This window comes from Balaenoptera musculus, chromosome 11 (genome assembly GCF_009873245.2).
Source record: "Balaenoptera musculus isolate JJ_BM4_2016_0621 chromosome 11, mBalMus1.pri.v3, whole genome shotgun sequence".
NCBI lineage: Eukaryota > Metazoa > Chordata > Mammalia > Artiodactyla > Balaenopteridae > Balaenoptera > Balaenoptera musculus.
This window is the reverse complement of record NC_045795.1, coordinates 40,530,604-40,555,120: the sequence shown is the minus strand read 5'-3', so window position 1 is coordinate 40,555,120 and position 24,517 is coordinate 40,530,604. Positions and strand designations below refer to the sequence as shown.

The window sequence follows — 24,517 nt, the reverse complement described above, 5'->3', positions numbered from 1 at the left end:
GATGAGATTCCTGAACTACAAGGACAGGGAAATCAGGGCATTTTATTGATAATGGCAACGTACACGACTTTACGCTTAGGTATGTAGGCGTGATAAGGCCCGAGCCCAGGCCTTATGCTTCTCCTCGGGATCCCTGGGGGCAAACTTCTCTTGCAGTTTCTTCCACATGCCTTTATTCATCTCCTTAAACTCTTCCAAGGTATCTGCAAAAGGAGAAGACAACAAAAAAAGGCTGAAGTCTAAAATGATTACACAGGTTGGCCCCACAGGGCTTTCGCCACACAGGCATGTCTCGCTTTTCACAGTATGTTCCTAAGAAAGGGAAGTGTGGCCCCAACTTCTGATAAGCAAATCAGGCAGGGTAACAGACAAATAAATGCAAGTATGGATGAGCACTTGTGTACCAGAGACCGTCCTTACAGTGGCCTCTGTTCACATCCAATCATCATTCAGCATCTAAGCAGGGCCCTCTCTGCTCTGCTCCACATGAGCAAAGAAAAGCCACTGTAGCATCAGCTACACAACCCACAGGCCCAGAGGCTTATCTCAAAACTTGGCCTGAGCCACACAGACCTTACCGTCTCCATTTTACAGATGTGGAAACTTGAGGCAGAGTGAGGTTAAGGAACTTGAGCAGGCTACACGGCTAGGAAGTGGTGGAGCTGGGATTTGACCCCAGACACTTGGGTCCACCCCACGCTATGGAGTTGAGCAGGCACCCTGGAGGGAGCTGGACATAGGCCCCCATCCCTGCCCAACATTTCCACACTGGGTCCCCTCAAGCAATCAGTTAACCCTCTGAGCCTCGGGTTCCTCATCTGCAAAGTGGAGATCAAAACACCTGCCTCAAAAGTTGTGAATTTTAAAGGAAATAATGGAGGTGACGTACCTGGCACCTGGCCCACACTCAAGAAAACGTAGCCATCTTCACAGGTGTGAAGGCAGCAGGAGCTGGTGGGAGCCAGTGGGGCCTCTGTTTAAAAACATACATCCACCCCTCCCCCCTCCCCTCTAAAGGAACCAAGGCAGGGTTTCTCAGTCTCAGCCCCAGCGACATTTGGGGCCAGATAATTCTTTGTTGTGGGGCTGACCTGGCACTGCAGCAGCATCTTGGCCTCTACCCACTAGATGTCAGTAGCAAACTGCCCTTTCCCCCCCAAGCTGTGACAACTAAAATGGTATCCAGACATTGCCACAGGTCCCTGGGGGACAAAATCGCTCCCGGGTTGAGAACCACTGGTCTAAAGTCTCTCCAGGGCTAAAGTTCTATGATACCTAATTTTACTTGTATTTTAAGTTTAGATTTTCACATTATTTAAATTTCATAGCCTGGATTTTCATCTCTTAATAAAACTTCTGGAGAAAAAGAATAGCTTTTCTGAACAAAAAGGTAACTTACATCATCTATTAACATTTACTGTCAGTGGGCTCTTGACTAAATTAGGACACGCACTGTACTCCGGCCAGGATTCCACCCTGGGACTTTTCCAGAAGTCCAGGTTCCTTCGTGGGGCACAAAACGGGACGCCGAGGGCTCCCTGTCCACTGACACGCCGAGGCCTCCTTCAGAGACTCCCGGGACCCCAAGCCAGGATGGACACACTCGGGACCTAGACTGCAGCCACATTTCAGACTTGCCAGGCCCTCAAATCCTCATGACAAACACTGCAAGGTGTCCTGCCCTGTCAGAGGAAACACTCAGTAAGCTTATTCCACAGAGTCACAACAAAAATAAGAGGCTTGCTGTGAAAGCAAATTATCAGCTAATTTCCTAAGGCTGAACTCCCAGCCAGGACAAGCTGCAGCACAGGCCAGTGGTGGGGAGTCATACATCTCCCCCTCCTTGGCTATGGCCCGTTCTCTCCGAACTCAGGCATCCCGAGAGTTAACAAAGAGGCAGAGGCTGAGCCTCTGGAACTTCTTTCCATTCTAATTTCAAGTTCAAACTTTGCTCAAACTCTTCCGGGTCCTCACAATGACACTGTGCATCGATGCTGGTAATTACACGGGCCCAGGGACATGGGGGTACCATTTGTTTATATATATGTGTATGTGGGTGTGTACACACAACACACACACACTTTTTAAAAAATTGCCGGGCTTCCCTGGTGGCGCAGTGGTTGAGAGTCTGCCTGCCAATGCAGGGGACACGGGTTCGAGCCCTGGTCTGGGAGGATCCCGCATGCCGCGGAGCAGCTAGGCCCGTGAGCCACAGCTGCTGAGCCTGCGCGTCTGGAGCCTGTGCTCCACAACGGGAGAGGCCGTGATAGTGAGAGGCCCGCGCACCGCGATGAAGAGTGGCCCCCGCTTGCCACAACTGGAGAAGGCCCTCGCACAGAAACGAAGACCCAACACACCCAAAAATAAATAAATAAATTTATTAAAAAAAAAAAAAAAAAAAAAATTGCCAATAAAGTGATTCTGCCTGGCCAAAATATCTCTACCCCGGTTTTCCAGAGAGTAAATATAAAAATAGTATCAGAGTCAACACACAATAGCAGATGACACCACCAGGTTTTAATCTGTTCAGAAGGTTAAGAGTTTTCTGGAAGCCTAAATCCTCAAACCTTAGTTGCTGAAGGCTGCCAGAGGAATAGGAAAGAGAAATTTCTAGAGTACCAGGAGGCAATGTTTCAGGGCCATGCCCTCCCAGAAAAGGTTAGCCTATTTTTATATGTGGTATCCTTGGCAATAAAAATAGTTAATTTTCCAGAACCTGCCTGTTTCAACCCAGGCTCCCCCTGCCACCACCCCCCCGTCCCCCTTCAGTGACAATGGAGATGGGGAAGTAAGGAGGGGCTGGGCTAGGCAGGGTTTTTCCTTTCTTGTTAATCAGGGTCTATCAAGGACTCCAAAACACACCTAGTTAAACCCATATCTAACCCACAGACCACATCCCCTGGGTCAGATAACTCTTAGACGGATATCCCCATACAAGTCTATTGAATGGCTTTTTGTTTTAATTAAAACCCTTGTGTTTATAAAGCCCCCTTAGGACCATAAAGATAAAATTATTTTCCTTCCATCCTGATTTCAACTACTTCCATTTGGCAAATACATATTCCCCTGTTCCCTGCTGCCCAGCCTTGAATTTAAAAGCTCTAAAGATGGATTTGCTTTTTTTAAATAATGCCTTTGACCTTCTCCATGTTCTGTAGCCAAAAAAGCATGAGCCCTGTAGCTTCAGAATTTCCTGTGGGCTATTCCACAAGACTTTCCATCAAGCAAAACTGTCTTATTAGACAATTCCCCTTGGCCGCTCAAACACAAAGACTCATTTGCAAACCAACCAGAAAGGGGAGCAGCTGTGCTTTCCATACCTGTGGACAGGATCAGTTTGTATTCTTCCAGGGACAGACCACTGAAGTTTGTGTCTCTGGGGCGAGGGTACTGGTCACACGGGGCAGAGGGGAAGAGAGAGGGAGGGGAGAGAAGATTAGTTCTGCAGCACAACCCTGGACTGGATGATCCTGGAGAGAAGCCACGCTCTAACTGCAGTTCACAGGCCATGGGTGTCTGGAGGCCAGAAGGAGAAGCGCAACGCCACCTGGAGGCCAAACCAGTCCGGTCTGGAGAGGCGGCTCTGACTTGAACATGCACCTGAACCCTCTGGAAAATGCAGGCTGGGCCTCGGGAGCCTGGGTGGGGCCTATGATTCTGCATTTCTAACCAGCCCTGGGTGGTGCCCATGCTGCTGCTCACGGACCACACCTTGAGCAGCGAGGATTTAGAAGAAATCCCCTCTTCATACAGACTAGGCATTTGGCCATGTAAATCTGTGGTTACTGAGCACATTTTTCAAGCCTGGGGAAATAACACTAAACGGAATTTGACAGCAATCATGTCAGGGCCGAGGAGAGGTCCAGCTTTGTCTGACAGGACTTTCCCAGTCACCCCATCTTTATCACCAGAGTGTGGGGAAGACCAGTTCCGTCAGAGGGGGTGGGAAAATATGTGTGAGATCCAAGAGTTGTCAGACACACCCGGAAGCACCCACTGGCATATAAAACACATGGTTTTTCTTCAAAATTAAAAACGGCTTTCATTTAGGTGACCTAAAAGCCTCTACTAGGTGCCTTAGTTGGCTTGGTTGAAATTACTGGTTACATTTGAAAGTAGCAAAACCACAGTTCTTTACAGAACATCGTATAATCAGATTTCACTCACTCTTATTGGTCATCTCCAGTCAGAGGGCTGGGGACGACACAAAAGACTGTGGCCCACTCACCTTGAGTTTGTAGTAGTTTGCATGGAGCCGTGCTAAGCTCTCGCACATCTGATCACAGGCCTCAGGCTCTGAAACCTGAAAAACAAAACCTCCAAGAAAGTGAGCAAATGAGCCCTGCCCCCAAAACAGGTCTTGCACTGTATGCCTCCAGGAAGGACAGGAAGCAGGCCTGCAGCTCAGAGCTGGCTTCTCTGACCACAGGTCCCACTGTCAGAAATCACCTTTTTGGAATAATGTCTCCACCTCAGCAGCTCCCCAACCTGCAGGAAAACTCAACTGGCAAACAAACATTTGCTGAACACCTGTGACTTGTGAACCAGCAAGCCACCGCGGTGGGAGGCACTGCGGTAAAAACACAACACTCCAGGAGTGCTAGGGGCAGTGTGGGCCACAAGAAGTCAGAGGAGGTCAGCGGATCATGGAAGTGAGACTAAGCTGGTTTCTGAAGGATGCACAGGAACTGGGGAGAGTGGAGAGGGCCTTCCTGGTGGGGGTGGTCGCATGGGCAGAGGAGGCAGGGATGCTATACCTATGCCTCACACCAGACCATCTGGCTGAGGGCCTGAACATGCAGGTAAAAGAGCCTGGGTGGGAGAAAAAGAAAGAGCTTTTTGAGTTAAACCTTCAATATGAAATGTATTAAATAAAGATTCTTTTATGAAAGGCAAAAAAAAAAAAAAAATCTGAGCTTTCATCTGTGGTAAGTGGGGAGCTGTTGAATTTTACAAGGAAAGAAACATGAAGAAAGTATTTTAGGATGAAACAGGTGAACTGAGGAGAACCACGAGGGAGAATCCAGTTAGGTCCTGTTAGGAAGCCTTGCAAATAGAAAGGGGGAAAGAAAGCAATACTCCGGATGGCCCTGCTGGAAATTCCAGGGAACGCGGGCAACATGCAGATGAGAGGTGGGTTTTTCCCTCTCATACCTCTTAAAAAGTTTTCCCTTCCTTCTGCCTTTGCCATTATTTAGCTACAGTTCCTTACATTATTCTGCCAAGAATTCTGAAAGCTCCCCAGAATGAAACTTTCTCTTCAATGTTTTTTCCCAGAATTCAAATGATGGATTTTTCCAACTTAAATCCTTTCTCGAAGAAGGCAGAGCATAAATAAATCAGTAGTTAAGCATTTTAATAGGCAGCTCCACTTCTGCCTCCGTGTGCATGTCAAATAAGGTCCCCACTTTACAGCAAACAAAAAAGACAATCCTGTCATTGAGTTCTACTCAATCCATCCCCAGGTTCAGGCCACCCATCATGAGAACGCCCAGGTAGCCACATCAGAAGAGAAAAGGTGATGGGCTGAGGAGGCAGCCAGTGTTTGTTGACTAATGATCAAAGGCATTATTTGAGTGCACTGGGGCTAAAGGCTGAAAAAGAAGAACGGATATTAACACATGAGTCTGACTCCCCATCGGGTGGCACTTCCAGGGAAAGTCCAGCTGGAACAGAATTCTGCAGCATACACTTTGGGGGAAAGCGTTTTGAATGTTCTGTCTTCAGCAGGGCACGCAAAACTAAGAGCTAACCAGACAACAGACGAACAGAATGCACAAGATGCAAAAGGAAGAAGAGGGTAACACCAGCCAAACTTTTAAAGAATATTATGTAGATTATCAAAAGATAATTGTGCATTTCATCATTTGCTTGCCCTCTTCATACCTGTACAGATGTGTTTGCTTATAAATTTAGGAGAACCTAGAGTGTGCCCGGCCCATGTCAGAGCAGGTGTGCATAGCTGTGGGGAGCTGTGGAGTCCAACTGCCTGCATTTGGATCTCATCCCTTACCAGCTAAGGGGTATCGGGCAAATCACTCCATCTCCCTCTGCCCCCGACACTTAAAAAAAAAATTTCCCACTTTTCCTTTATCATTCTCTATATCTATATATACATAATATTTCAGTATGTTTCCTAAGAACAATGACATTCTCTCATATAACCACAGTTCCATGACCAAATTCAGGACATTTAACATTGATACAACACTTCTATCTGTTCCATCGTCCATATTCCAACTCTGTCAATTGTCTCAGTAAAACTCTTTACAGAAAAAAACAGTCCTTTAGGCCCAGGATCGCCTCCTGCACTACCTGTCACGTTTCTTTCTCCTTGCCACCGGGACACCTCCTTGGCCTTTCTTTGTCTTCCCAGCATTGACATTTTTGAAACATACTGGCCAACTTAACTTTTCTTTTAAAAGAAAAGATAATAATTGTCCCTATTTCTGAGGGCGATGTGAGGATAAGTAAGGTAACGCCTGGACTGCTCTGAATTCAGGGCCAGGAACACTGACGAATGTGAGGGATTAGTCTTGGTTACTATTAGTAGTAAACAGTTATAGTAAACACAGGCCTTTACTGCACTAACTACAAGGCGAAAGAAGACTTCAGGACGATCCCGGTGACAGCGGAATGAGGGGTGCGTGGAGGGCCCCTGACACCATCAGCGGAGCCAAGGAAGCCCTGCCGAGGGTCACGGCGAGGGGGGGCGGAAGTTACCAGTAGGACGTGGGGGCTCTCCAGGCACAGGACCAGCTCATGCACACGCCCAGGGTACAGCAATTAGGACACATCAGCGGATCGGTGCTGCTGGTGTGACTGCAGGGTATGGCTAGAGGTGGAAGTGATGAAGGGATGGAAAATCACCGAAGCTTCACTCTGTCCCTGACTGGACCTCCGGCCCTGAGATTGATGGCTCTCAGTGGGCCCCAAGCGTTTCATGATCAGCTTGGCGGGGATCACGCACTGACCCTTGGTCTCCGCTGAGCGAGTGGCTGTCTGCAGCACCTGTCCTCCACCTGATGGCCGTGCAACCCAACCTTCCCCTCCCACCACCACCGACCACCCTCCCAACCCAGCTCTTAATTAAGAAAGGCATTCACAGCACTGACTCTACCCAGCGCCTCTCTCCCGGGCTCCCTCACTGCTGGCAGACCACCAACACATCGCGTCCTCACCAGACCTGCGCTCCCACCAGATCCTCACCCTCAGAGATGCTGCCAAAAGGAGTCCCCTACTGCCTTTCCTCCAAATCTAACAGTGAGAGTTGGCCGGAGGGCTGTTCAGCCACCTCCGTCTGTACCCTCAGTGGGGCGAGCAGGGTGTTTCCTTCCTGCCCAGCTTTTCCCACCTCTGACAGAGAAGTAGGGCAGAGGGGAGGGACAGAGAGAGAGAGGATGGGGTCACAGAGCATTGCTCAAAAATCAAAGTGACCCTCTGTGTTCCCTGAACCTCGCAGAAGTCCTTCAGTATTAAAGAGACAGTCTCCCAGATACTTTCCATAAAGCCTGGAGCCTCAAAGAATAATCTGAGAAGCACCTATAAATAACCAATCACCAAAAAATGACCTTGTCACCCAATTTCTCATCTGAGGTCAGAAGGTGTCTGTACGAGGCTGTAAAAGTAGCTCAGTGGAGGTGATGAGAGTTTGAGGTACGGCAACTTCAAGCCAAGTTATTACTGCCTAAGCAGAGATGGAGCCAAGGCCAATTCTGGGTTCCTAGTCACACCCAATCCAAGCTCAGCAATTACAAAATAGTCTTATTTACTACTTAAAAGTACATCAATAGAAATACTTGTCTAATTCTGGAAGCCTCACCACATACCTACATCCTACACTTTATTCACAGACTCCAGTGCAAGCATCACTGAATTTTGAAATACACAGTTTTCCCGATGAAGTGTACTGTGCACTTTTAGAAATATTCTTATATACAAGCTTTAAACTACCTGATTTTGCATTCACACCTAATGAGATTACGGACATTTTAGGACTAATAGCAAAGCTGGGTTTGAAAAAGGCAGCAGTGGGATATTATGAAAAATTCAGCTCTGCTCCCTAAATGTGAATAAAATAGATGTTCAAGTGACAAAGTGTCCTTTATGGCTCTATTTTTGCTCCTTTTGCATTTCCCCCGCTCAGTTGTCAGTAAATTTCTCTTTACCATATTAAATTTTTATACATACAAATCTACATCACTGCCGCAGGCACTGATTTTGATTTTCAAAATTGAATATTGGGTGGTGACAGCAATTGGTACAGCGGCCCCTATTCCAGTCACACAAAGGGATGCATAAGCACTTTTGGGAAAGTGTTGCAAATTGCTTTGCTAATTAAGGTAGAGCTGGATTCAGTCCAGGAGGATCTATGAGAAAAGGTTTTCATGACTTGGTAATGAACTTCCGAAATGAGTTCACTCCATTATGGGAGTCTATTCCCTTGAATTCAACTGAAAATCTATTTCTTGAGCATCTACTATGTAGAGAGCTCTGCTAGGCAGCTGTGAGGGGACATAAAGATCCAGCCTCGGCTCCAGAGAAGTTGGCAATCAAGCTGAGACAAGAGACACACACATTAAAAATAAAAAATGACCAGGACAGAGTGTAACTGAGTGCCAAGAGTTACAGGAGATCAGAAGCAGGAGCTAGCTACCAGGCCTGGCTCACATGGCAGGTGTGGTTCCCTTACAGGGAAGGTTTGCGTTTCACTGCAGTGACAGTTCACAGAGTGATGGGGAGTCAGAGTCCCTCACTTTGAGGAGTGTAGACTTCAGAGCTGGGCAGAATGGGGATCAGAGGAGGGACTGGGAGGAAGAGGCATGAAAAGGCAGGGGGACAAGGATGGTCCAGGCAGGCAGGGTCTTAAGCCGCGCCAAGGAGTGCTTCAAGGCCTGGGAAGCCACCAGATTCTTGACAAGCTCTGTGTCTGGGCTTTGGTCCACAGTGCACTAGGTTCTCAAAGGTTAAGAACCTGGGAGCAGAGATCAAGGTGGCAGAATAGAAGGATGTGGAGCTCACGTCCTCCCACAAATACATGAAAGACACATCTACATGTTGAAAAATTCTCACAGAATACCCACTGAACACTGGCAGAAGATCTCATACAACCAAAGCTGCAAGAAAGATCACCACATAACTGGATAGGATGAAGGAAAAAAAAAAAAGCAGGAATCAGGACGGGACCTGTGCCCCGGGAGGGAGCTTTCAAAGGGGAAAGGTTCCTTTACCCTGGGAACCCCCTTCACCGACTGGGAGGTCCACTGGGACAGATAGGGAGCCTCAGAGGAGAGCACAGCAGCCGGCCTGTGGCAGGCAGGACAGAGGGAGACCAGCACAGACAGTCCACGCTACCTTGCTGCACTTCCCAGCCCAAGACACATGCCTGCTGGTGTGCGGAGCGGCTGGGGGCTGGAACTCGGGCTTGAGGACTCACTCTGGCTGCGCAGAGACAGCCTGAAGGGCCTGGAGTGTGGTCCGGGGCGAGGCTGGGGGTGCTGTGTGCAGGATGGAGCCCGGGTCTACTGTCAACGTGCGTGTGAAGCGGGGGGCGTGACCCCACCACAGCGGCCTCATTTTCTGGGTGCTCACGGCGGGCACGGCTCCACCATTATGAGCTCTGGGAGCACGCAAGCGCCAGTGGGTTGCCAACACGCAGAGGTAGGGCTGAAATCTGAACCGATTCCTGGCGGGTGCGTGACTTCAGCAAATTTATGCCAGCGGCAGCTTCTACAGGACATCTGAGCTGATTACTGGCACTCCCCTAGCTGAGGCAGGTCTAGTGCCAGCAACAACAAACTTTGTGGGCATGCACACGCAGAAGCAGGGCTGATATCTGAGCTGATTACTGGTATTCCCACAGCAGAGGTGGGGCCGAGGGCAGTGTCAACAACAGTGTACTTTTTGAGCATGCACACCAGGTGACAGGAGATGTTACAGAGCGCACGTCCAGGTAGACAACTCCTGGGGAGGAATACACAGCAGCTCCTTTCCCAGTGGGAGCGCTCCAGTCCCACCTACCTCACACCACAGTTTAGGATCGGATCTGGGGGCTTCTACTTCAACAACTGGGGAGCAGACCCTGCCCCTGATAGGGCTGTGACAACCACAGAGCAAAGAGGAGGCCCTGCCCAACATCCAGTGCAGGCTCTGGTCACCACAACACCAATCACACCCCCTATCAAGGGGAGAAGGGCCAGCACACCCTGAGGAAAGACATGGCAGGCATCCATACCAAAAACAGCCTTTGCACCAACAATATTAGACTCACACAGGCTACACAGGGGTGTTTCCACATAAAAACAGCCCTTCATGACCACAGTAGATAACTGTTTCCCCTAAATTCATAGAGTCAGAGTAATATAAGTAAAATGAAAAAGCAGAGGAACCACTCCCAATTATAAGAACAAGAGAAATCCCCTATAAGAACAAACAATGAAACAGACCCCTCCAGTCTCCCAGACCCTGAGTTCAAAAAGAAGGTAACAAAAATGCTGAAGGAGCTAAGAAAAGCTATCGACAGAAATGCAGATCACTGTAACTAGGAACTATAAAGAGGAGGCAATCAAAATCAGACAACTTAATTGCCAAGATGAAAACTGAGCTAAAGGCAATATATAGAAAACTAAATAATGCAGAATGAATAAGTGATCTGGAAGACAAAATAATGGAAAGCACCCAATCAGAATGGCAGACAAAAAGACAAATGAAAAAAAAAAATGAAAGCAACATAAAAGACCTATGGGACACAAAGCGTGCCAATCTAGGCATAACAGGGATCCCAGAAGAAGAAAGAGAAAAGGGGATCGAAAATGTATTTAAAGAAATTATGGCTGAAAATTTCCCAAACCTAAAGAAGGAAACAGATATCGAGGTACAGGAAGCACAGAGGGTCCCAAACAAGATGAACCCAAACAGACCTACACCAAGACATATCATAATTAAAATGGCAAAAGTTAAAGATACAGAGAGGATTTTAAAGGCAGCAAGAGAAAAACAAAGTGTAAGTTACAAGGGAACCCCCATAAGGCTATCAGCTGATTTCTCTATAGAAACTTTGCAGGCCAGAAGGGAGTAGCAAGATATATTCAAAGTCCTGAAAGGGAGAAAACTGCAACCTAGGATACTCTACCCAGCAAGATTATCATTTATAATAGAAGGAGAGATAATGAATTTCTCACACAAGCAAAAACTAAAAGAATACAGCAATACTAGATCTAACCTAAAAAGAATATTGAAAGGTCTTCTCTAAATAGAAAAGAAGCAAGAATCTATAGGAAAGGGAAAATCACAATAGGAAAAGCAAATATATGAAAGGATTGTAGATCACTTAAATAAACCAGAACATACATTTAAAAAAGAAAAATCAAAAAAAATTTGTGGAAGCAATTATAACTACAATGAATGGCAAAAGGATAAACATGAAAATGTAAAATAGGACATCAGAATCATATTGTTCTTACTTGGGAGAGGGGAGTAAGAAAATGTAGATTTTTTGGAATGTGTTTAAGCTTATATGACTACCAGTTTAAAGCAAGCAGATACAGTAATGCGTTAACATACTTGAAAACCAGGGTAACCACAAATCAAAAACATACAACAGATTCACAAAAAAACAAAAAGAAGAGAACTCAAGTGTAATACAAATGAAAACCATCAAACCACAAAAGGAAAAACAAAAAGAAAGGAACAAAGAAGAGATACAAAATCAACTGGAAAACCAGATTTAAAATGGCAATAAATACATACCTGTCAATAATTACCTTAAATGTCAATGGACTAAATGCTCTGACCAAAAGACACAGAATGGCAGATTGGATAATAAAACAAGAGCCTACAACACGCTGCCTACAAAAGACCCACTTTTGGGCGAAGGACACCCACAGATTGAAAATGAGGGGATGGAAAAAGATATTTCATGCAAACACAAATCACAAGAAGTGGGGGGGGGTCACAATATCATATCAGACAAAATAGACTTTAAAACAAAGGCCATAGGGACTTCCCTGGTGGCACAGTGGTTAAGAATCTGCCTGCCAATGCAGGGGACACGGGTTTGAACCCTGGTCCAGGAAGATCCCACATGCTACAGAGCAACTAAGCCCATGAGCTGCAACTACTGAGCCTGCACTCTAGAGCCCAAGAAGCACAACTACTGAGCCCGTGTGCTACAACTACTGAAGCCAGCGTGCCCAGAACCGTGCTACGCAACAAGAAAAGCCACCGAAATGAGAAGCCCGCACACCACAATGAAGAGTAGCTCCCGCTCGCTGCAACTAGAGAAAGCCCACGTGCAGCAATGAAGACCCAACGCAGCCAAAAATAAATAAATAAATAAATTTATTTTAAAAAAAACCAAAACCCAAAACAAAGGCCATAAATAAAGAGGGATGCTACATAATGACAAAATGATTGATGCAAGAAGAGGATATTACACTCATTAACATATATGAACCCAATATATGTTATAGGAGCACCTAAATACATAAGACAAATACTAACAGACATAAAGGGAGAAATTGATGGGAATAAAATAAAAGTAGGAGATTTTAACACCCCACTGACATCAATGGGCAGATCTTCCAAACAGAAAATCAATAGCAACAGAGATCCTAAATGACACAAGAGAACAGTTAGACTTAATTTGATATTTTCAGGACACTACATCCAAAGAAACCAGAATATACATTCTTTTCAAGTGCACATAGCACATTTTCTAGGGTAGACGACATATTAGGACACAAAACAAGCCTTGATAAATTTAAGAGGATAGAAATTATTTCAAGCATATTTTCTGACCATAATGGCGTGAAACTAGAAGTAAACCACAGAAAGAGAAACGAGAAAAAAAACCGATTACACAGAGACTAAACAACACGTCATTAAAATACCAATTGGTCAATGACAAATTCAAAGAGGAAATTAAAAAATACCTTGAGACAAATGACAATGAAAATACAACCATATAAAATCTATGGGATGCAGCAAAAAGCATTTCTTAGAGGGAAGTTCATAATAATACAGGCCTTCCTCAAAAAAACAAGAAAAATCTCAAATAAACAACCCAACCTACCACTTAAAAGAATTAGAAAAAGAAGAACAAACAAAACCTAAAGTCAGCAGAAGGAAGGAAATAGTAAAGATTAGAGAGGAAATAAATAAGATAGAGATTAAAAAAAAAATAGAAAAAAAATCAATAAAACCAAGAGCTGGCTCTTTGAAAGAATAAACAAAATCAACAAACCTCTGGCTAGGCTCACCAAGAAGAAAAAAGAGGGAACCCAAATAAAATAAGAAATGAAAGAGGAGAAATAACAACTGATACCACAGAAATACAAGAAGCCATAAGAGAATACTATGAACAATTATAAGCCAACAAACTGGACAATCCAGAAGAAATGGACAAGTTTCTAGAAACATACAGCCCACCAAAATTGAATCAAGAAGAAATAGATAATTTGGGGGTTTTTTGGCCACGCTGCATGGCTCACGGGATCTTAGTTCCCTGATCAGGGATTGAACCCGGGCCATGGCAGTGAAAGTGCCGAGTCCTAACCACTGGACCGCCAGGGAATTGCCAAGAAGAAATAGATAATTTGAACAGACTGATCACTAGAAGTGAAACAGAATCTGTAATAAAAAAAAAAACTCCCTGCAAACAAAAGTCCAGGACCAGATGGCTTCACTAGGGAATTCTACCAAACATACAAAGAACTTAAACTGATCCTTCTCAAACTCTTCTTCAAAAGACTGAAGAGGAGGGAACACTCCCAAAGTCATTCTATGAAGCCACCATCACCCTGATACCAAAACCAGACAAAGACACCACCAAAAAAGAAAATCACAGGCCAATATCTTTGATTGATATAGATGTAAAAATTCTCAATAAAATACTAGCAAACCAAATCCAACAACATATAAAAAGGATCATACACCATGATCAGGTTGGATTCATCCCAAGTTAACAAGGATGGCTCAACATATGCAAATCAATCAGTATGACACACCACATAAACAAAGGAAAAGACAAAAACCACATGATCATCTCAACAGATGCAGAAAAAGCATTTGATAAAATTCAACATCCATTCATGATAAAAACTCTCACCAAAGTGGGTACAGAGGAAACATATCTCAACATAATCAAAGCTCTTTATGACAAAACCACAGCCAATGTAATACTCAACAGTGAAAAGCTGAAAGCCTTCCCACTAAAATCTGGAATGAAACAAGGATGCCTACTCTTACCACTTCTATTCAGCATAATATTGCAAGTCCTAGTCACAGCAATCAGACAAGAAAAAGAAATAAAAGGTATCCAAATTAGAAAGGAAGAGGTAAAAATTGTCATTATATGCAGATGACATGATACTCTATACAGAAAACCCTAAACACTCAACACAAAAACTTTAAGAGAAGATAAATGAATTCAGCAAGGTAGCAGGATACAAGATTAACATAAAGAAATCAGTTGCATTTCTCTATATCAGAAAGAGAAAGTTAAAAAAATCCCTTTCAAAATCACACCAAAAAATATATATATAAAATAAAACCACCTAGGAATAAACTTGACCAAGGAGGTAAAAGACTTATATGCTGAGAACTATAAAACACTGATATAGGAAACTGAAGATGATTCAAAGAAATGGAAAGATATCCCATGCTCTTGCATTGGAAGAATTAAAATTGTTAAATTGGCCATATTATCCAAAGCAATCTACAGATTTAACGTGATCCCTATCAAATTAACCATGACACTTTTCACAGAACTAGAATAAATAATCCTAAAATTTATATGGAACCATAAAAGACCCAGAATTCCAAAGGGAAAAAGAACAAAGCTGGAGGCATACCCCTCCCTGACTTCAGACAATACTACAAAGCTACAGTAAACAAAATAGCATGGTACTGGCACAAAAACAGACATGAAATGAAACAGAATAGAGAGCCCAGAAATAAACCCACACACCTACAGTCAATTACTCTTCGACAAAGGTGGAAGAATATACAATGGAGAAAAGACATTCTCTTCAGCAAGTGGTGTTGGGAAAGCTGGACAGCCTCATGTAAATCAATGAAGTTAGAACACTCCCCACATCATACACAAAAATAAACTCAAAATGGCTTAAAGACTTAAGTATAAGACATGACACTATAAACTCCTAGAAGAGAGAACACAGGCAAAACATTCTGACATAAATCATACAAATGTTTTCTTAGGTCAGTCTCCCAAGGCAAAAGAAATGAAAGAAAAAATAAACAAATGGGACCTAATCAAACTTAGAAGCTTTTGCACAGCAAAGGAAACCATAAACAAAACAAAAAGACAACCTAAGGACTGGGAGAAAATATTCGCAAACAATGCAACTGACAAGGGTTTAATTTCCAAAATATACAAACAGCTCATATACCTCAACAACAAAAAAAACCAACAACCCAATCGAAAAATGGGCAGAAGACCTAAACAGACATTTCTCCAAAGAAGAAATACAGATGGCCAATAGGCACATGAAAAGATGCTCAACATCGCTAATTATTAGAGAAATGCAAATCGAAACTACAATGAGGTGTCACCTCACACCAGTCAGAATGGCCATCATCAAAAAGTCTACAAATAACAAATGCTGGAGAGGGTGTGGAGAAAAGGGAACCTTCCTACACTGCTGGTGGGAATGTAAATTGGTACAGCCACTATGGAGAACAGCAGGGAGGTTCCTTAAAACACTAAAAATAGAGTTGCCATATGATCAAGCAATCCCACTCTGGGGCACATATCTGGAAAAGACTAGAACTCTAATTAGAAAAGATACATGCACCCCAATGTTCATAGCAGCACTATTTACAATAGCCAAGACATGGAAGCAACCCAAATGCCTGTCGACAGATGAATGGATAAAGAAGATGTGGTACACAGATACAATGGAATATTACTCAGCCATAAAAAAGAATGATGTAATGCCATTTGCAGCAACATGGACAGACTTGGAGATTATCATACTAAGTGAATAAGTCAGAGAAAGACAAATATCATATCACTTATTTGTGGAATCTAAAAAATGATACAAATGAACTTATTTACAAAACAGAAACAGACTCACCTACATAGAAAACAATCTTATGGTTACCAAAGGGGAGGCAGGGGAGGGATAAATTAGGAATTTGGGATTAACAGATACACACTACTATACATAAAATAGATAAACAACAAGGACCTACTATATAGCACAGGGAACTATATTCAGTATTTTGTAATAACTTATAATGGAAAAGAATCTGAAAAAGAACATATGTATAGTATATACATATATAGTTTATATATAGTATATAGGGGGTAACAGGTAACATCTTACGGAAAAACCTGAATGAACTTTTTGGCCAATATAACTGAATCACTTTGTTGTACACCTGAAACTAACACAACACTGTAAATCAAATATATTTAAAAAAAAAAAAAAGAACCATTTACATTATGACCAATTTGGGAGGCAATGAGAAGAAGCCCTCATTGGGGCCGGGGCACACGCTGGGGTGTGGTGAGGGGGCGGGACATAGGCTGGATTAGACAACAGTGAAGGCCTCACAAAGCTGCATTAGTCCAGGAGGCAACAGGCAGACCCAAAGATCTCTAAGTGCTGACCCACTGAAAGTGTTGGATAATCTAGCCCTCCAGGAGGAGCACCTACATCTCTAAACATGCCTAGAAAACTGCCATGCCTTGGTCTAAACACTACCTTAACTCCCTCCAGCTCCATCCGGAACTGGGGGAGAAAAAGAGATGGAGATGCCTGCATTCCCTCTCTGACGTGATTCTCCTTACAACGGCTGTTTTGCAGTGGGCTCAATATTACAACTAAAAATCGCATAATCTGTTCTCAGGCCCTTCCTCAAAAACTGGACTTCAGAGGACCCACACACGGGGGTGGGTAATGCTGGATGGCATCACCACTGCCAACACACACAGGGCTACACCCCGCCACACTAAGCCACAGACCAGGCCCTGACGGGATGACTGAGAAAACAGAATCACAAAAAACCTTTGAATTCCCCTCTGAGGAGTTGGATGTATCACCTACATTACTGCCAATCCAAGACAAAGTTCAACTCCTTTCAAATGGGGCCGATATTATTTCAACCTGGGTATTTAATACAAGAACTCCCTGGTGGGCGAGCCCCTTCCTGGGTGGCTCCTCAGAGCTGTGCCCCGTGCTGGATAAGTGGGTGCTGCCAGGGACCTTTTAGGAAGCTGCCTGTGCATCTAATGAACTCATTAGAAGAGTTTGCACCTTCCCCTGTACTTAAGTCAACAATTACTGTTGTTTTGCCACCTTCTCCCATTTTGTGATTCTTTTATTAAGCTCTTGGGGCTGCAGGGAACACGCGTTCTCTTAGGGAAACTGAATTGAAAGGGGGCAAAATCCATAAACATTAGCTTTAAAAAACTGCACAATAGGATAGAGGGTGTAAGAGGTGTTAAGTGTGTTTCTGCTTCCCACCTCCCTCTTGGTGGGTTTAGGGTGGAGTGGACTGTGAGACTCCCCAAAGGGCAATCTGTGGTGGAATAAATGGAGGCAGTTATTTTTGTACCCTGGTTTCAAGTCTGAATGATTAATTTGCTTTCTAGTGGTTCTGGCTTTTCTGTGCTGGTGTCCCACCTGAGGACCATCTTTCTCCCCATCCACACTGGGGAGGTAGGGGCTGGGCCAAAGAAAAGCAGGTGGGTAAACAGAGGGATGTTTAACTCTTTGCCAAAACTGTCCATGGTCCAAAGAGGTCTTGAGCAGGAAGTGAGGGGAAGGGAGGGCTTGAAGTTCACGGAACAAGAGGCCTTTCTAACAAGAAGAAATAACTTGGGAGGAATGGGAGCTGAGGATAGTTCAGGCACAAAGAAGACAATGCTCACTTGGCTTGCCATTTAACTCCTGGGGAACCCGGAATAAGTTGTTTTTCTTTTCAGATTTTGTTTCTTCACCTGTAAAATGGGAACAGTGATGGTGACCTCAACTCAGCTGCACTAAGGAATAGACTAAATGAGACCACACATGCAAGTGTGCCATGCATGCGTTCAGCGTTATTGTTCAGATGCAGGAAGCCACAAGGCTGGGAGCAGGACTGCCTGCTCCTCTCCTCTACAGGAACAAACACGCGGCGGAGAGCTGCCTCCCCCTCTAGTCCTGTCCTTCTAGCACATGGCATATCCGAGGGGGAGTTCCACACCAATCAGTTAACCGGGTCGAGTGCCTGCCCCTGGCTGCCAGCTTTATGAACCACCTTTCTTTCTCAAGTTCTTTATAAATGATCCGGGGGTGTGAGTGGGAGTGACTCACAGCGCTGTTCTCAATTCCAGCAAGGGACTGCTCCTTCTAAAAATTACCACCAAGATTTACTAATAAGCCCAGGTGCATTCTTGGGTGACATCAGGATGAGGTACCACAACAGTGGTCCTGAGTCATGTGCCTGCTGCCATCATGATGCACTGGTTCACTCTACCAGGGATGCATTCATCAGCTGCTCTGGAACCATCAACCGAGCCATGACTTGCATCTGCAGCCATGACTCAAATTCGTGTGCGCCTTCTACTCATCAGAACTATCTCCCTAGGTGACGACAAAGGATGACAACTCCAAAAGAGAAAGCTCTACCCTCCTTTTCTGGCTCCTCTTGCACTAACAGTCAAGTAGGTGAATGTCATACTGTCACCTCCCCAAGGATCTAGCCTCTGTCAGCTTCTCTGCTGGCTGGTTTCACCATCCGAATTTCATTAAAGCAAGTCACGTGTCTGTCCAACTGTAAGCTCCTTGGTGATAAGGACCAGGTTATGTCTCTCTTCTGTAGTTCCTGCACTTCCCCACACAGAGTAAGCTCACAAATTAATTCTCACCACTCAGGGCACAGAAATATTCCCTTCTCACTCTTCAATACTTCTCTCCATCTAGTTCTGCTACATCTGCAACTATATTCAAATGATTTTTGTCTCATGAGCCATAACCAATCATTTATTTACCCATTCATTCAGACATTTACTGAGTGTCTTTTATGTGCCAGGAACTATGCTAGACACTGTGGGGAGAAAGATAAAAATAGCACCGTCTCTATTCTCAGGAAGCTCACACTGAAAATATGAAGGGAGCATAGCCCTAGAAAGTCTATGGGCTATGGGATTTGCAGAGTTGGGACTATGACTCTTGCCTTCAAGATCTTTATACTACGGGCCAGTGAAGACCACTGTAAGAAGTGTGAGGGCCCTCAGTGTTGTGTGACACCCCAAACCCCCCAACAAAGCCCTGAGCCAGACACTCCGTCCATGCCCACCACCCAGTCAGCACTTGGTTTCGATGATGCCACTGGGCATGATGTTCTTGCTCCATTAGGTGCGCTGGCTTGGGTCTGGGTTGGGCTAAGTTGCCAAAAAGCCATGTTCCTGCTTTGACAGGTTGTGGCCAAATTTCGCAAAAGTCATTTCTTCAGGCTGTGTGTGTATGTGTCACATCTCATGTGTCTGACCTCTTGCCTGAGCCCCAGGCTCAAATATCCCACTGTCTACTTTGACATTTCCACTTGGAAGTAAATCCACTTTGCATCTCAAGTTTAACATGTCTGAACACCAAACTAAAGATGTTCTTCCCACGCCTCACCTGTTCCTCATCTCGTCTTCCCCATCTCAGTAAACGGCACCACCTTGCACCGAGTTGCTCAGGCCAAAACAATCTAGGTGTTATCCTTGGTTCCTCTTTCCCTTTACCCTATATCCAATACGTCAGCAAGTCCTGTTGATGCAACCTTCACATTGCAACCCCAATCTGGCCACTTCGATCTCCTGTGCTGCCATCTTCATCCAAGCCACCACCTTTTCCTGCCTGGGCTACCAGAGTGACTGTTTCTATTCTTGCCTCCCTATAATCCATTCACTGGTACAACCAGAGTGATCTTTAAAAAAAAGAGTAAACTAGGTCACATCAGCCCCCTGACTAAACCTCCCCAGAGGCTTCTCACTGGTCTTATGATAAAATCCAACCCCTAAACAGAGTCTGCCTAGAAAACCCTACCGTGCCTGACTCCTGTCCTCCCCTGACTCAACTCTTAGAAAACGGCATTTCACTCACTACCCTTCAGCCACTTGCGCTTTCTTTCTGCTTCCTGCCTCAGGACCAATGCACTGCCTGAAAGAACACCAAGTGTTCATTGTTGGCTCATCGTCTTCCCTTAGGTCTCATCTATGTGTCACCTCCTCAGTAAGGCTTTATCTATCATAACTAATATTACCCTTTTACCATGGTACTCTATTTCATATCCATCATAGTACTTCTCTGGACTGCCCTATGTGTGTCTACTTGCTTACTGTGTCCTGAACTAGGACGTAAACTTAAATTTCATGTGGGCAGGACCTCATCTAATTAACTACTGTCTCCCCAGCACCTGGAACAGTTCCTGGCACATGGTGGGTTTTCCATAAGTATGTGCTGTATGAATGAACAAATCCCAGAAATGCAGCACCAACCTGGAGGAGAGCAAGAACACAGGTCTACTACTCACACACATGGGCACGGGGTGAGGACTCAAACCTGCCGCACGGGCTTACAAGGGCCCAGGAAGCACACCAAGGCTTAGTGGGGACCCTGCATAGGTCCTTGGGCATCAGCTCAAACACTGCACAACACTTCGAGGTAATGGCATCGTGTCAGGGGAGCAATAAGCCTATGACTGTCACCACCTAGGACTGGTGTGGGACTCAACCCTGGCTGCACCCTGAATCATCGAGAGTTTTAAAAACACTGAGGCCAAGGCCTCACCCCCCCGAGATTCTGATTCAACAAGGTCGAATGGTCCCAGGTATCTAGATTTTTAAAAAGCTCCTCGGGAACCTCCAACGTGCAGCCAGGTGAAAGTACTGAGTAGAAGATAGGATCACCGCTCTCCGCAGTTTCCCTGGGCGTTAAGAGGGTCCCCAGGTACGCGCGGCCAGGGAGGAAAGGCGCGCGCATGCGCGGGGCCCCGCCGCCAGGCCGCTCGTGGGCCCCGCCCTGCCTCCTTCTTTCCTCCCCTCGCCCCAACCGCCTCCCCGCCGCAGGCGGACCCCACAGTCTGGTCACCTGGGTGTTCTCTCCCTCCCGAAAGGCCTGCGCTACCCGCTGCCGCAGATAAGCGCCCAAGTCCCGGCCTCTTTTGGTCTCGTCCACTGGCCATTCCTCACAGAGTTTAAGAAAACGCCTGTAGCGGCTAGCCGCCATCTTAGGCCCTGCTTGTCTCCGCCCCTGAGGGAGGAGTCGGCGGTAACAGATGGAGCTTGCGCACTAAGCATCAACGGCTTCCCGAAGAGGTGGGGTGGGAGGGAGGAGTGAGCCTGCGCCACTTGGCCGGCACTTTGCCGCTTTCCGGGAGGGGCCGCTGCTCCCCTGTCTTTGCCGGGCCAGCTAATTCAGTCTTCGTCTTCCTGGAACCAACCCGGTTCCCAGGAGCAAGTCAGGCGTGGAGTACACCGGGGATAGCTTCCTTCTCTTTTTCAGTGACTGCATAAGCTCCAGACTAAAAAACTCTCCTCTGAGACCTCTGCTAATTGCATAAGCGAATACATTTGCATGTAAATACAAGTGGTTATTCGATGAAGATGTGTTTGAACTTAATCACGTAGCATGCACACGTGGTTCGCAGCCCCCCTCCCCTTTCTCACAGTCCTGTACCTGTCGCTACCATTTGGTGATCTGCCACAATTCCTTCTTTAGTGCTCCTCAGCTCTGTCCTTTCCTCAGCTTCTATCAGTATCCTTTTGAGCGCCCCCTCCCCAAGCCAGCTACTTTTCCCTGCTTGAGCAACGTCATCTGGGTTGATTCAGTCTGGAAAAACTTGTCTTACCAAGCCTTCTCTTCTACATCTCCAGCTGCATATCGTGTGGGATGTTCTGATTTTTCTTTTCAAAAGATACCCCCACCTTCCAGATTTTCCTTAAGAAAGCCTCAGCCCCCTTTTGCATCTTTACTGCCTGAATTTAGCCAGGACCATCCTGTGCACACACTTGGCTTACCGCAAACCTCTTCCTTCTCACCTTGCCTAATTCATAAGTCCAGGAGACTCCTGCCCTGAGTCAGGAAGTGAACACATAACCAAAACACAAAGTTAAAAGTGACAAGGGCTTTAATTGAAGTGTTAGGGAATACTAGGAGTTTGGAGAAAGAACTAGTACTTCTAGCTGTTCAGGAGATTAAGAGGAGGAAGATCAGGGATTGCTTCCAAAGGAGATAGCCTTTGGGCTGGGCCTTGAGGATGGTTAGAGTTTGGATAAGTGGGAATGGAGGGACATTCCTTCCATAGCAAGAGCCAGGCCTGGGGCAGAATGGGAGAGCTGAAGAGGGAGGAGGAAAAATCAGTGGGTGGTTTTAACAGGGAACAGCTCTGAACTGTCTGAAGTCCTTAAGGGTAAAGACCTATGAATGAGAACCTTTGGGGACCCAAGGTGTGTGATGCCCACTTGAGGTGAGTTCAGGGGGAGTGGAAAATGAGGCGCTCAAGGGCACCCCCAACGCATTGCCAGCCCAACAGTACCTACCTGCTCCACTCTCACCACAGCTGTATTTGTAATAGGGAAGAACAAATCTGAGTCCATATTGGATCTGTTTCTTTTACTTTAACCTGTGTATCTATTGCTTTTGCTACAAGAGTGTTGCCTATAGCCTGAGATATACAGGATAGCCCATTCTCAAGGCTCTGACCTTTAAAGGTATAACACTTTCCATTCATACAGAGATAAAAAGTTGCAGAACAGAGAATACCATTTGTCTTGTTGGAGGTTTACAGGAACATTACGACTGGACCTATATGGACAGCTGCAAGAACAAAGGATTCCGGCACCAAGAAGTTTGCAGCAACCAACCACACCCATTTTAGTGTAAAAGCAGCCTGAATTCAAACTCTGGGAAGGTGGTTCTTTGCGACACCACTTCACGATCTTCTCAGTCTGAGGGCTTTCCGAATAAAGTCACTGTTCCATGCCCCAACAACTCGTCTCTCGATTTATTGTCCTGTCGTGCAGTGAGCTTGGACTAGGTAACATATTTATAACCACATATGTTTGATGGCTGTCCCGAGGCCCAAAGAGGAGGGTTATATCTATTTACTATCAGTATCAAGCTCCAGGCACCTAGGGCTGTGCTGGGTGCCCCGAGGCCTTGTCATTCTGCCTGAGGCCCCATCACAGCTGTGGCTTTGAAGAGCACCTGGCTGGCCAACAGGTGTCTTGGGAGGCAGGGACAGAGGTCCCTCTGTCTTCAACAAGAGAAAGAGTAACATGGCTTTCACCTAACTTGAGGCACAAGCACAAGCACAAGGAGAGGTTGAGAAGAACAAGTGGAGCAGGGGAAACCCGAAACAGTGCCTCTGTCTAAGGCTCTCATTTCCCCAGCACAGCACCTTCTGGATCAGCCTGTGGTTGCCCTGGTTCAGTACCCACCTCTCTTCACCCCACTGCAGGCTTGTATGACTTGATGGTTCAGTAGTGAGGCTGTGGAGGCTGATAGACCTGGGTTGGAATGTGGACTCGCTCATTCATTCATTCATTCATCTAGGACTATCTATACAATTTGTGGGGGCCCAATGAAAAATGAAAATGTGAAGCTCCTTATTAAAAAATTATGAAAAATTTCAAGACAGTAACAGCAGAGTATTAACCCGGGGGTGGGGTGGGAGGGTGGTGCCTTCAGATCACAAACCCACGAAGCCAGCCCTGAGCTCCTTCCATGTGGTGGACAAAACAGATGAGGGCCCTGATCCCATGGGTTTTACATTTAAGTGGGAGGAAACAGACAACAACCAAGCAAACATACCATAACAATAACAATAATATAATGCTTTATACGTATTCAGTCCTTTAGTAAATGAACAAGGTAATTTCAGATGTGATAAGTGCCAGGGAGGGGTCAAGTCAGGGTGCTACATCCACAGTGACTGGGGTGGGGGTGGGGTCTGGGTGGCCTGGAGGGGCTTGTGTTTGAGAGAGACCTGAGTCACACGAGGGGCAAAAGCGACTTCCAGGTAGAGGGGCAGCAAAGGCAAAGGCCTTTGGAGCAGCCAAACTTGGGTGGGCTATTTAATCACTCTGAGCCTCACCTCATCATCTTAAAATGGGAATTATAATGATAAATTGACACGTACTGAGTGTTTGCTGTGTGCCTGGCACTGTTCTAAAGGCCTCCCTATTGACTCATTTGGTCCTCACAATGGATCTCAGAGAAAAGTACCACTTTTATCCCCATTTTACAGAGTTGGAAACTGAGGCACAGAAAGGACAAGGGCTTGCCGAGGTCACCGGGTGGGTAAGTGGCAGAGCCTGGACCTGGATCCCAGCTGACTGACTCCAGAGCCTGTGCACTTACCCCTCCATCAGATGCCTCTTCAGGCCTCTGTGCAGCATTATCGTTGTGAACTGCATGCATGGTATGTTTCTGTATTTTCCCAGGGGGCACTGGGGGCCTCTCTGGCCTTGTTTTACCTTGTCACTCACGCCCCCCCATGCCTGTGGGTGATTGGAGCC

The 24,517-nt window shown here is 45.7% G+C and overlaps 1 protein-coding gene across 1 annotated transcript; it reads right to left on the bottom strand.

Annotated features, from left to right (window-relative positions):
- Positions 1–22: 22 nt before the first annotated feature.
- Positions 23–21,258, bottom strand: LOC118903135 (ubiquinol-cytochrome-c reductase complex assembly factor 2). Its single transcript, XM_036867862.1, has 4 exons — positions 21,087–21,258; positions 4,229–4,303; positions 3,321–3,390; positions 23–203 (listed from the first exon to the last, which is right to left on the bottom strand). Exons 1-4 carry the CDS (start codon positions 21,222–21,224, stop codon positions 76–78), a joined length of 411 nt encoding a protein of 136 aa, XP_036723757.1. The 5' UTR covers positions 21,225–21,258; the 3' UTR covers positions 23–75.
- Between the last annotated feature and the right edge of the window lie 3,259 nt (positions 21,259–24,517).

Coding starts and splice junctions, on each gene's coding strand:
- LOC118903135 (XM_036867862.1), bottom strand. CDS start 21,224: ATGGCGGCTAGCCGCTACAGGCGTTTTCTTAAACTCTGTGAGGAATGG. Junction 4,304..21,086: donor GGGAGGGAGAGAACACCCAG/GTGACCAGACTG, acceptor TTTGTTTTTCAG/GTTTCAGAGCCTGAGGCCTG. Junction 204..3,320: donor CAAACTGATCCTGTCCACAG/GTATGGAAAGCA, acceptor CTCCTTTTGCAG/ATACCTTGGAAGAGTTTAAG.